Source organism: Empidonax traillii, unplaced genomic scaffold (genome assembly GCF_003031625.1).
Source record: "Empidonax traillii isolate 1590-97213 ecotype Southwest subspecies unplaced genomic scaffold, ASM303162v1 scaffold1452:size106483, whole genome shotgun sequence".
Taxonomy (NCBI): Eukaryota; Metazoa; Chordata; class Aves; order Passeriformes; family Tyrannidae; genus Empidonax; species Empidonax traillii.
Window position 1 is genome coordinate 87,485 of NW_020956645.1, and position 11,816 is coordinate 99,300.

At 37.7% G+C, this 11,816-nt stretch overlaps 1 protein-coding gene across 1 annotated transcript in view; it reads right to left on the bottom strand.

The window, feature by feature from the left end:
• Positions 1-1,225: 1,225 nt before the first annotated feature.
• The window catches only part of LOC114070157 (G patch domain-containing protein 1-like), a 13,419-nt gene continuing 2,828 nt past the window's right edge, over positions 1,226-11,816 (bottom strand). The window contains exons 4-20 of the mRNA XM_027907406.1: positions 11,630-11,790; positions 11,175-11,272; positions 10,998-11,056; positions 10,440-10,685; positions 9,501-9,648; positions 9,228-9,307; positions 7,992-8,196; positions 7,160-7,444; positions 5,608-5,786; positions 5,176-5,303; positions 4,781-4,914; positions 4,284-4,453; positions 3,465-3,678; positions 2,716-2,827; positions 2,337-2,451; positions 1,858-2,000; positions 1,226-1,526 (exon numbers count right to left, since the gene is read on the bottom strand). Coding sequence (XP_027763207.1) covers positions 1,505-1,526; positions 1,858-2,000; positions 2,337-2,451; positions 2,716-2,827; positions 3,465-3,678; positions 4,284-4,453; positions 4,781-4,914; positions 5,176-5,303; positions 5,608-5,786; positions 7,160-7,444; positions 7,992-8,196; positions 9,228-9,307; positions 9,501-9,648; positions 10,440-10,685; positions 10,998-11,056; positions 11,175-11,272; positions 11,630-11,790 — 2,499 coding nt within the window. The 3' untranslated portion in view covers positions 1,226-1,504. The remainder of the gene's footprint in view (positions 1,527-1,857; positions 2,001-2,336; positions 2,452-2,715; positions 2,828-3,464; positions 3,679-4,283; positions 4,454-4,780; positions 4,915-5,175; positions 5,304-5,607; positions 5,787-7,159; positions 7,445-7,991; positions 8,197-9,227; positions 9,308-9,500; positions 9,649-10,439; positions 10,686-10,997; positions 11,057-11,174; positions 11,273-11,629; positions 11,791-11,816) is intronic.

Genomic DNA, 11,816 nt, shown 5'->3' on the forward strand with positions numbered 1-11,816 from the left:
CATAAACAAGTCAGAAACGGGAACTTCCAGGAAAAAAAGAGCAAGCTTTGTGTATCAACCTTCAGATTTAAAATATTAATGAACTGGAGCTCTGATTCACTGCATGCTACACGTGCTTACAAGAGTCACTCTTTAATGTCAAGGAACGTGTCGGGAGCATGAAAGTGTTCTATTTATCTGCGACTGCAAAAACATTTACAGCTGCTGTTTTTAAACTTCAGCAAAAATCTCCAGGAGGCTCTCTGATGATTCAGTCAATCTTCATGCCCGTGTAACACTCCTTGTTTGATTTCAGCTTTAAGATTTTCTCTTTAATCTGTTGTTGTGTTCATAACACTTGCAGAGTTTCACTGCATAAGAGCATGAAAGTATTTTTGTGTCCTCAAAGCAAGAATGGCAGGAGCTCAACAGTAGCACTGTGTCCTCTCAGAATTGTACATGCAATCTGGAAAGGAACAGAGCAACGTTTAGCAATAGTTTTCCTTGAGATTATTTTTGCCAGTTTAGTCCATGAGGGGGAGTAGGAAAGCAGGAACCAGAAGAGAATATACCTTAAGTTCCACTTGCCTGAGCAAAGCTCACTTTCTTTCCTTGGGATTACCTTGGAGCAGATTTACCAAATCTGGTCGAGGAAAAAAAAGATGTTGATGGATACGGATTGTATTTTTGTTTTTCTGGAGGTTTGGTTTGGTTTGTTTTCTCAATTCTTCTTCCTCTCAAGTCTCTCTTAAGTCTTTTAAACACTTGTTTCCTTGATCCTGGTCCATCTAAGGACTTGACAAGACTGTTACACATTTTGTCAAAGATATTTTGAAAAGGCATAAATAGTTTTCTTTGTACTACATAAAATAAGGCAGATTTTAATCACAGTATTAATCTTGTAGCTCATTAGCCTTAATAATTTGTGTCAAAATGATGCAAATGTCCTGCACAGGGCCATCGATGATCCTGATGAATCCATTCCAACTTAGCCTATTCCATGAGAGTTCAGTGGTTTATAGCTGCTGTAATAAATGCTATATACAATTTGGACAGGTAAAAATAACCCCAAACACAGCCTGAGACTGCAAAACTGCAACTTGAAATTCTGCTTTAGCTTCATTAAAAATACTTGTACCCAATACAATTTTTACATTGCCTTGGTTTTTAACTTATTCAGACAAAAACTTACTCTTCAGCACTTTAGAGGTCCTAGACATACAAGATTATTACCATACAAAACTCATTTAACAACACTAAAGTTTATTAAAATGCTTTGTTTAATGAATTAAAACAGAGCCTGCGGTATTTCAGATTATGCTGCCCAGAAAGGGGTCTTTTCAATGCTCTATAATCCAGACATTTTGAACACATGAAACATCACAAAATAAACATAAGCACATTTACTCTCAAAGAAATTCAATATGAATACTGTATCTCTAGTGCTTCACATTATACACCACTGATCTGCCATCATGGAGGAGATCAAACATTTGAGATCAAGTCCCACAGTACCGAGGCTTCTTCAATACTGAAGTTGTTTTAATCTAAAAGGGAGAAAGAAAAAGAGAAAGGTCACTCTGAACAGTAACATGCAACATCCCCACCTGCACTTTTTCAATTTGTAATTCCAGTCCAAAATACCTTCCAAAAATATCAGCCATCTTCAATGATAACATCCACTAACCAACAGGTCTCTCTATTTAGTGCCATTTACCTTAAGAGGTTTCTATCCTAGAATGAATTACCCTCTGGATTAGGATGTCCAACATCTGTAATGTTTCCCCACTGAAGTGAGCAGTATTTAACAACTCATGAACTGATGTTTTAGTTACTCATTGCAAACTTTGCAAGTGTTTAAGTGACCTTTCTGTTTACCTTCTTAGAAGCTCTTTGGGTGTCAAGACTGTGGTATCCATATCACTGCTGTCACTGCTCTCGGTACTGTCTGAGCTGCTGTCTCTTTCTGATTTTTTATTCTTGTGTTTTCCTTTGTTTTTCTGCTTCTTATGTTTCTTCTTCTGTAAAAAGAAGAGAAATAATCCCTTATTTCCTTGTGAAGGACTTACACAAGGATCACTTTTTCTGGATGTCGACAACAGAAAAAAGCTGATTTCAGTGAAGTCCCCAAGCTTGACTGAAACAGAGCAATGACCAATGACTCTTTTCCACTACTGAGACTGAGCTAAAGAAAATATAAACCAAGCCCTTGCATTTCATTTAAGCACTCAACTGGTTCCAAAACATCCCAGGAATTCTGGTGCTTAAATTCTAGTCCCAGTATTATATATTTCCTGCAACCTGGCACAAAGAATAAAAAATGTGGACTGGCAGGTCAGTTTATTTAGGTGAAATACCTTTTCTTTTTTGCGTTTATGATCTTTCTTTGCCTTGTGTTTCTCTCTTGTTTTCCTGTGCTTTTCTTTCCTACTGGGCCCAGGAGAGCTTGCTGGCACCACTGTTTGCCAAGCAGCACCTAAAGCACAAAGCAAATACATAAACAGTAAAAAAAAAAGAAAAAAAGGACAAAAAAAAGTAATTTGATTATTACATTCTGTATTACTTTTAACCTAATGGGATTGTTAAAACAAACAAACAAAACTCCTAAGCTTTAAAATGGAAATGAAATGTCTAAAAATCCTAACTGCAACATCCCTGTTGTAATTAAATGCCTTGGTGTTTAAATTATGTCATTAAATGTGCAGAATTTACACTTCTAGAAGCTTACAGAACCTACCAGAAGAAAAAGCTGGAGGCAACTTTGGTCCAAATTCCTCTGCTGCATCCAGCTCCTGCTTTGAAGTAGACAATGAAGAAGTGCCAGGACCAGCTGCAGCAGCCACACTTTCTGTGAAAAAAAACCAAAAAATTCTGTATTTGAAAGGAATAGAAAACAACATCTTTTCCAGGAAGTACTGAAGGATGCTCTGGCCAATTGGATTACTGGAATTCTGAAACATGTCAACATATTGTGAGGGGTTTTTTTCCCTTTAAATCAAAATTTGCCTGTTACACTACACGATTATTAATTAATACCAGTGCATTTGTTTGCTTCTATTTTGTAACACAGAAATATTTTTCCGCTACTCAGAACTAATAAAAAACTCCACAAGGTGCATAAATTAATAAAGGCTAAAAGTTAAATGTTAATAGAACCAACTGTGACAGGAAATGAACCGAGTATTTCCATTTTCAGTGTGCTCTAGCATTAGATGTTTTCCTCCCTCTCACTGTTCAACAAGCATACTCCATAGGGCACTTTGCTTGTAAAACCTACACAAGACAAACGGCAGCACAAATAACAGGATAACATGCAAGGCCTTATTCTGTGCTGCATTATTTGTATTTTCTACATGCCCAGCCCCACCAATTCCAGATGATCTGCACAGCAGTGCAGTCCTAGAGTATGGGAGTCATAAATAAATCAACCTTTTACAAGGTATTCATTTTATGTTGCATAAAAATGAACATCCATTAGGTACTACCTTGTACACCAGAGGAAGAACTGTCAGTTTGTTTATCAACTTGCTGGGTGGTTTCTGACTCTGTTACTGAAGTAGCTGGTTGCTCTTCCTCATCACTCTCTTCTTCAGAGGAAGATGATTTTTCATCTGAGGAACTCACAAAGATGGCCTTAAATAAGTCCATGGGTGGTCGTTTGCTTTCTTCCTCCTGATCCTTTCCTTCATTAGCTCCCTGCTGAACAGCACCACAACAACCTGCAGTTAAACACTAAAGGAACTAACAATCCCTTCAAACATGCTGGCAGGCATTTACAGGTATTTACAGACATCACAATAGCTGTGAAATGCACGACCTTAGGAACCAAAATAGTGCAGATGGGAAAGGCTGTGAAACTAAGCCAGTGTCCTGGATGTGGGAGTGCACTTTGTGCTACACAGTTGAAAACAGAATTTGTAATATTTGGGGATCTAATTCATTATTTCAAACTTCAGTTATATAATAATAAATTTAAGCAAAAGGAAAACATCATCTTTCTCCCCAGAATATGCACCCTCCTCTATCCTGTCTGTGAGCAGAGTGGGTGACTGAATTTAGTTCCCAGTCTGCTGAGATACACTTCTTCTCCTCTGAAGCTGCTACTTCAAGTACAGTCAAATCTGCTGTCCTTGCAAGCTGCAAACATTTTACATCTCAGAGTTATAACCTCAAAATCCTTCCAGGTACAATCTCATGCCCCTGCTCCTGAGTTGGCTCTTGAGCAAAGTGATCTGTAGGAAATCAATTCATGTATTATCCAATCTTCTTTCTGGGTTGTCAAGGTTCAAACCTTGTAAACTCACCTCAGTGGGAAGAGTTTCACTTGGCCCACTTGCACATTTTTCTGGTGCTGGCACTGGTGGCTGCTGCTGAACATCAGCTTTTGATCTAGCAAGACTAATGAATTCACTGATAGAATCTTTCTTCTCCTTCTCTTTATCTGACACATCCCACCTTGAAGGTTTCTTTGGTTCTAAAAACATCCAAAACATTCAGATCAGTTGCATGCCAAATTATCCTGCATTTCACAGCCTGTTTGATTTTAAATTACTCTGCTTCTTCAGTTTGACATTGTTTTAAATCTTTCTAATGAATATTTGACCTATAAAGATCTTCTAGGTAAAAGAAATTAGCACTATATCACTAACTTTGGTTTTTATGTTACTGAAACTTTTTTCAATTTCTTTATTTAGGGTTTTTAATTAAAAAGGGTTTGTTTTTTTTTCTAAACTAAAAAAGCTGCTCTTTCTGTACTATTATCTAGTTTATAGCTAAATTATTAAAGTAACAACAAACTTACTGTTGTGGCTGTTACTCTCTTGGGTTGGTTTGTTTGTTGTTGGAGTTGCAGACGTGGAGGGCTCAGGGACAGTTAAAAAATTAAACACAGAATACTTGTCTCTTTTCACTTTTGGTAAACCAGCTATGGAAGAACTAGAGGGAAATAAAAATGTTTGATTATTGTTTTCAACACAGCAAAGGCCTCAAACTATCTACAGCAAGCTGAAAGATCTACAGTAGTCCTTCAAATGCATGCTGTTTTGTCAGAGGTCCCCCTGTTTCGTGATGCAAATAAAAATATTAGCAGTTCTGCATCACATTATGACACAAGAAGGAAACATCAAGGCAGATTTTCCACCAGCAAATGAGAAACAGAATTTTCCAATATAAAAATATAAATCTCAATTATCTTACTCAGGATAAGGATCACGAACATTAAATCTTTTACACAGCAGCTTGTCAGGGTGCCACTCAAACTTGTCTCTTGTGAGTTTGCCAAACATCTTCATCTTCACAGCAGTTTCCTTATCATCGATATCATTCTGAAAAAGTCAAACATTTACAGCTGCTAAATGAGGCACAACTTACTGAACTATTAATAAAGAGTTGAAACAAGACAAACATAATATTTAAGGGCTGTTCAACAAATCACTTTTCTGCATGCACACTGAGCGTTTTCAAAAGATGGGCAGCATCTTTTGATGCTGGAATGTTTGAACATGAAAAACCGTTTCAACAGAAGGGCAACAAAACAGTGACAAATCCACAAAAGGGTTTTACAGAAGGAGGAATTGAGGGTTGAGGCAGCAACTGCAGCTCCAGGGTATCCAAGAGAACAGCAGGTACCTCTTGGTCTCGAGGAACTTCGACTTTGTCAACGTCATCCTCGTACTTGGCCCGAGTGAACCTGGAGGAGAGCGTGGAGCTGGAGGACCTGTAGAACATGGCAGCACGGACAAACTCCTCCTGCTCCCTGCCCCGCTCCCACTCCGTCATGGTGGGGTCTAAAAAACGCTCCAGGGCATCTGCTGTGAGAGCAGGAGAGAAATGCTCAGCAGGGTCACAGTTACTGAGCTCCAACACCTCTGAAACAATCACATCATAAAAAAAACATCCTTGCAAGTATTAAATGAGTATTTAGCTTAAGGACAGTATTAATCTCAACTGTGCTAATCCTTGATAAATGGATTTTCAAGATAGCATTTGCCAAATGCAAAATAGATATTTTGAATAATTCTGCTTGTAAACCTGACTCCTTAATCACTGCCCTCTAAGGAATGTGCAGAATACTTAATGTTGTTTAAAAACAAAAGTATAACGCAAAGATTTATCAAATAACTAAACCACAGGACAGAGTTAAACAAGGACTAAGCCTGGCTAAGTTTTGAGAATTTAAGGGGCTTCCTGGAATATAAAGTGCCCACTGATAAACACAGAGTTTGGACACAGGTTTTGATATAAACAGTTCTGAACCTGTTTACAGCAACAGGTTCACTTTTTCTCCCAGAAGGAAGAGGGAATAACACCAGCTACACAACCACTCTTACAGGAAAACAGAACTTTAATCATTCCAGGTATTTAGATATTCCTGCATTTTGATCATTATGACTAGGGAGGCATTTACAGCCATAACAGAGTCATAATTGAGGGTACTCAATTTTACACAGGGAAAACCCCAGTCCTGAACAGAGGAACTTGGGGTTCAAAGTTCAAGTAATCTGTCCCACTGTGGTAACCAGAGGAGGCTACTAACCAGGAAATGATTTTTTGTTTGAATGAAAAGGACTATTTAAAAAAAACCCAATCAAACCCAACTCCTTTTTGTTTTGATTTTTTTTTTTTTTTAATTTTAAGGCAATCTAGATTCCCAGGCTGTTGAGGAACTCCCTAGATCCACTTCAGCTTTCTATGCCTTACAGAAAAACTCACCACAAGGCACTGTAAGCCCCTGGTTTAATTTAAGATGCACCACAGTACCATTTAACAGCAAAAATCTAAACAAAATGGAAGGAGACAGAAAGAGTTCTACTCCTCAAAGAGGAACAAACTAGATGAAAATGCTTATTCTACTGACCAAAGCTGAAGTCTGTCTTGGCAAATGAAACAGGGGAAATCCAGGAAATTAAGCAGAACTTAACTTCTGCTGCAGCAAAAAAGTAGGAAATGTAATGCCTAAAATCAAGACTTGCTGACAATTAAATTAGAGCCGTTTTCCTGAGATCAAAAGGACAAAATATCAATAAAAATTTTTTTAAACGTTGGTCCTGAAAAGAAATAGAGGGAGAAATGCTATGGAATTCAGGAAGAGAACTCACAGTGGACATATTATGCATTGGAACAAAAAAAGGAAGGGGGGAAAAAAAACCCAAAGAAAATAATTAATTAAGAAATATTTTACCTTTTTCTCCTTGTTTAAGACTTTTCACAAAATTTTCGTATCTTTTTTGTTTTTCTGGATTTCTTGCAAATGGTTTGAAGTCACTGGAACCAGCATTTGCCAACTGCCCCGCCAGCAGCATTTGCCATTTGGGAGCAGCATCCTCTGGGGGGGCTGGCTGGAATCTGTTTTGGGGCTGCTGAGCCACTGATTTTGCTTTCATTTGTTGTTCCGATGCTTGTTTCACTTCTCTGAGTCTTTCTCTGTCCTTCTCAGACAGATATTCCAAAACAGAAGGAGCTGGACCTAAAGCAGAAAAAAGTAGTAAAAGATAAATAAAAATTAAAAATTCCTAGAATTATTTCTTCCACTTTAGTGGAGGAAAAAGCCCTATCACTATGGGTATACATTCAGAGAAAATGCTCTTAAGCAGAAATAAAAAATAAAATTGCTGAGATGACAGATAAAAATTTGGCCATTGTTATATCTTTTATGCTATTTACCACATATTTCAATATAACTTTATAAAGCTCACTACTGTAGATACAAATGTGAGGCACAATACACATTTGAATGTATTTCAGTGAAACCTCATTTTACAGGAAAAAATCCTCAGAGCCTCCTACATTCACAAGAGGCCACGGGAAAACCCAACCAAGCACAACAAAACACAGTCCAAATATTTAAGTAAATGAAAATACAGCCAGTTATGCCAACAATGCCAGTGCTGTGATGAAACAGAGCACTGGAATGGTATTCCAGCTACGGGAACCAGATTTGGTTATGTTTGTATCAGAAAATAAATGTTCAAGGCCAGTTTTTCCTGTCAGACAAAGCCAAGCAAAGGGGGTACCTTTTAGCCCAGTCTCTCCCAGCAGTTCCCTCCTCTGAGCTGCATCCAAAGCGTGCCTGCTCTGCTGTGCTGGATCACTGCCCAGCTTCCCAGTGGATTCCTCCAGTGCCTGCTGCAAACGGGGGTTTTCTTGCCCAGCTGCTATCACAGGTCGGAAGTAATGAACTGGTCTGTAATTTCGGGGCAGGGGAGGTGGTGGGTAAATCTTTGGGGCCACAGAACAAAAAAAATCCACTCAGAGAGAGACGACTTTGTAAGGAACACTTGCAAAGTGTTTCAGAAAAAGGCAGCCCAACCTAAAAATTCCTCAACTTGCATCCTAAAAATTCCTCAGTTTACATACTACAAGCTTTCTACAAAAGAACTACAAGTTCTTTTAGGTCCAGTCAGGAAGTGGCACTGTAATACAAACTCTGGGAACAAATACTGACAGTATGTAATGACTATGAAAAATAGGAGAACAAGCACAACAAGCAATAAAAAACAGGAGTCTTAATCTGCACTGCTTTTGATTGAGAAAATGCTCTTAGTATTACTTTTTAGTTTTTTTTTTTAAAAATTAAAGTCACATGATTTAATCAATTAATTGTACTACTGAGTACTTGTGTGCTTAGTGTATTTTGATGTCTTTTAAAATGCTTTTCCCCATATTCCTCATTCAGGTTGTAACTTCAGAGGTTATCCCTGTGCTCCCTACACAGTGCAATTTTATACACCACACCAACATTCTTCCTTAGAAAGAGGACCATGTCATGCAGTTCTGTTATCCTAATTTATGCAAATATTTATGGCATAAACGATGCAAACCTGAGAACAGGACTAACAAATAAACCTGTCACCAAAAAAGCAAAGTGGACAGACCATGAGGCCTGATTTTTACAGAGAACTGAATGTTATCTCTGAAAGATCTAGGAGCAAAAGATGCAAGTTTTTTATTTTCAAGTCAGATTAAACCATTCCTCCAACTTCACGGCAAATAACAGTACACAGTATGGGAGACATTTGTTCAGAGCCAATGTCACAGGCAGAGTTTGAATTCCTTAAGGAGTCTGACAAATTTTAGGTTTCTGTTGAACAGCCCCCAGTGCTATAATTTTGCTCACTCATCAATCTTTGCTGCTGACCAGAACACTCATTTCTAAGAACAGAGAAAACACAGAGCAGCAGTAAAATCCACACAGCTCACATGACAACTTCTGGATGTCATTAATACAAAAAATATCATTATCTGCTTACCTTGATTGGAATTGATGATTTGGATGCCAAGGAAAAGCCATCCAAGATTTTGCCTATATATTTAAATTCTCTCTCAGGCCCTACAAAGTGACCACAGAGTTGGTCAATATTTAAAACATGTATGTTAGGCAAAAAAAAATAATATGGAAGGAAGACTAGTTGAAGCTTCAGATATCAAGGCTGAAAACTAAAATATCTGGCAAATAGAGACTACATGATGCTATTTTATTCCCCAAATTACACCAGGTGTTTAGACAGACCCACAGTTCTTACTTTTTTTGGATTTATATTGCTTTGGTGCTGTCCAGCCATACAAGCCATCCCCAGGTTCCTCATCTTTCAGAACTGTATCATATTTTGAGAGTGTATCAGTTGCATAAATATCATCGTCTTCTTCCTCCAAAGCTCCCACACCAAAAGCCTAAAATATATTTAAATACAAATGAAAGCTCAGAAGTGTAAAAATACTTTGAAGTCACGTAACAGATCACATCTACATGTATATCTATTCACCTGTATAAGATGTGAATACATATACATATATATATATATATTTACACACTGGGAAGAATGTAGAGCTTCACCCCAAGAAGTGAGGTGGAAAAAAAACCCCACCTCACTGAACACAAAAGTAAACACATTCCATTCCCCTGGCAAGCAAGTTTGATCTGTACAGGATGAGGACAGAAGACTAATTCCACAAAATAACATTTACAATCTGACTAAGACAAGGTAAGTTCTCAGAAGCAAAAAAAAAAAATTGTCAGCTGTCGTGGAAATAAAGCAAGGAGAATTCCCAGGAATGTAAACTCACCATGCCTCTAGATAAGAACTACAAATAGCATGGAGCAACACAAAACCTCTCTAGCTAAGAGATTACTGAAAGTAAAACAGACCAAAAAATGTAAACTAAAAACATACTGAATGTTAACTTTCTCTAAGCCAAGTAATACCAGACTTTTCTCCATGCAGCTACTCAGTCAGGTATTTTTCATAGTTGTCTTTAACAATATTGATAAGTGAAGGTATTTGAAAGTTCTAAGGATTTTTCCACACCTTCAAAACAAGTTTTAAAGAAATCTTGCTGTCAAAGCACACTTAAGATTTCTTACAATAACCCTACAACGACAAGGAGCTTTTCACTTAAAACCCGCCAAAACTTATTTATATTTTACTGCAGTAATAATAAAATGCATTAACAATTGTCCTTACCTGACCTGTAATACCCAGTTTTCTTCCTTTACTATGTCTCAGATCCCCAAGCAAGTTGCTTGTCTCTTCAGAACCAGCTGTGAAAAGATTCAGGTGTTCTCTGCCAGACACTCCAAACAAAGCTTGCGAGGGATCCAAACCCTTGTAGCCAAGGCCATGGACATTCTCTTTTGGAGTCAAATCTACAGGCATTACATCTTTTGGGGCAAAGGTCACATTCTCTGGCTGGTATTCATCCTCTTCCTCCTTGGACAAAGTAAAAGTTTCCAGGAGCAAATATGATTAGAAGTGCTGCGTGTTGAGCTTTTCCACCATTCAGTTTACACAAGCCTAGGAAAGTCTGCAGTTCCTAAATTAGATATGAACTGCTTAAGAGGAAATTTAGTTACACTAAAACCTTTCTTCACATTAAGCATATTAAGTATGAATGCCTTTAAGAAGACTTGAAAGCACATTTTAAAATACTATTTAAAGACGTTACAGAAGTTTTAGGAGTTTTTTATTGTGTTAACACACATTCTTACATAAGTCTATAAACAACTTTTGCCTGTTCAATACCTCAGAACCCTCAGACAATCCAGGTGGTAAGGCACAACCATATATCTTCACTGTAGGATCTGTAAGAGACATCAGAGCATCATATTAAATTAATAAAAGGAGGTTTTAAAGTTAACATTCAGACAGATTAGAAAGTTAACTTCCTACTAAGGAGCTCAGGAACTTGCCTGAACTTACCAGGTTTCTGCCTGCATGGCTTTCTTTTGACTCGTGGTCCAATTCCTTGTCCTTCTTTCCAGCCCATTTTTCGTAACAGTTCAACCCCAACTGTTATTCTAAGAAGAAAACAAAAGGAAACAAACCCCAGAATTACTCCAAACAACACTTTTACTATTTATTGATCAACCACGTACATACATAACATTTGAACTTCTGTCTTTATGCCTCAGCTAAAATCCAATACGAATGTATCAACATTTGCACACACACTGCATGCCAGTTGTAAATGTTTACCTGGTACAGGTCTGCACACTCAAAACAGAAATCCAGGTGGAGGTCACTTAGCAAGTGCAACACTGCAGATCTTCCAGTCTCTTTTGCAGATTGCTGTGGTCAAAAGTTACTTTTCTAATCAACACGACACTTCCAAGTGAAAGGAACTGTTTGGCCAATCTTTATGTAAATTCACTTACTTAGAGGGTCCTATTAAATCATCGAATGCGGTGGTTCCTGGAATGGCAGCAACTACTCCTGCAATCTGTCTGGCTTTCTCTTTTATTCTGTCTTTAGTTTTGGATGCAAAATCATCTGTGGTTGTAATATCTTTCGGTGCTATCCCAAATTCACTAAGATCCTGGAAAATACACACAAAATACAAAA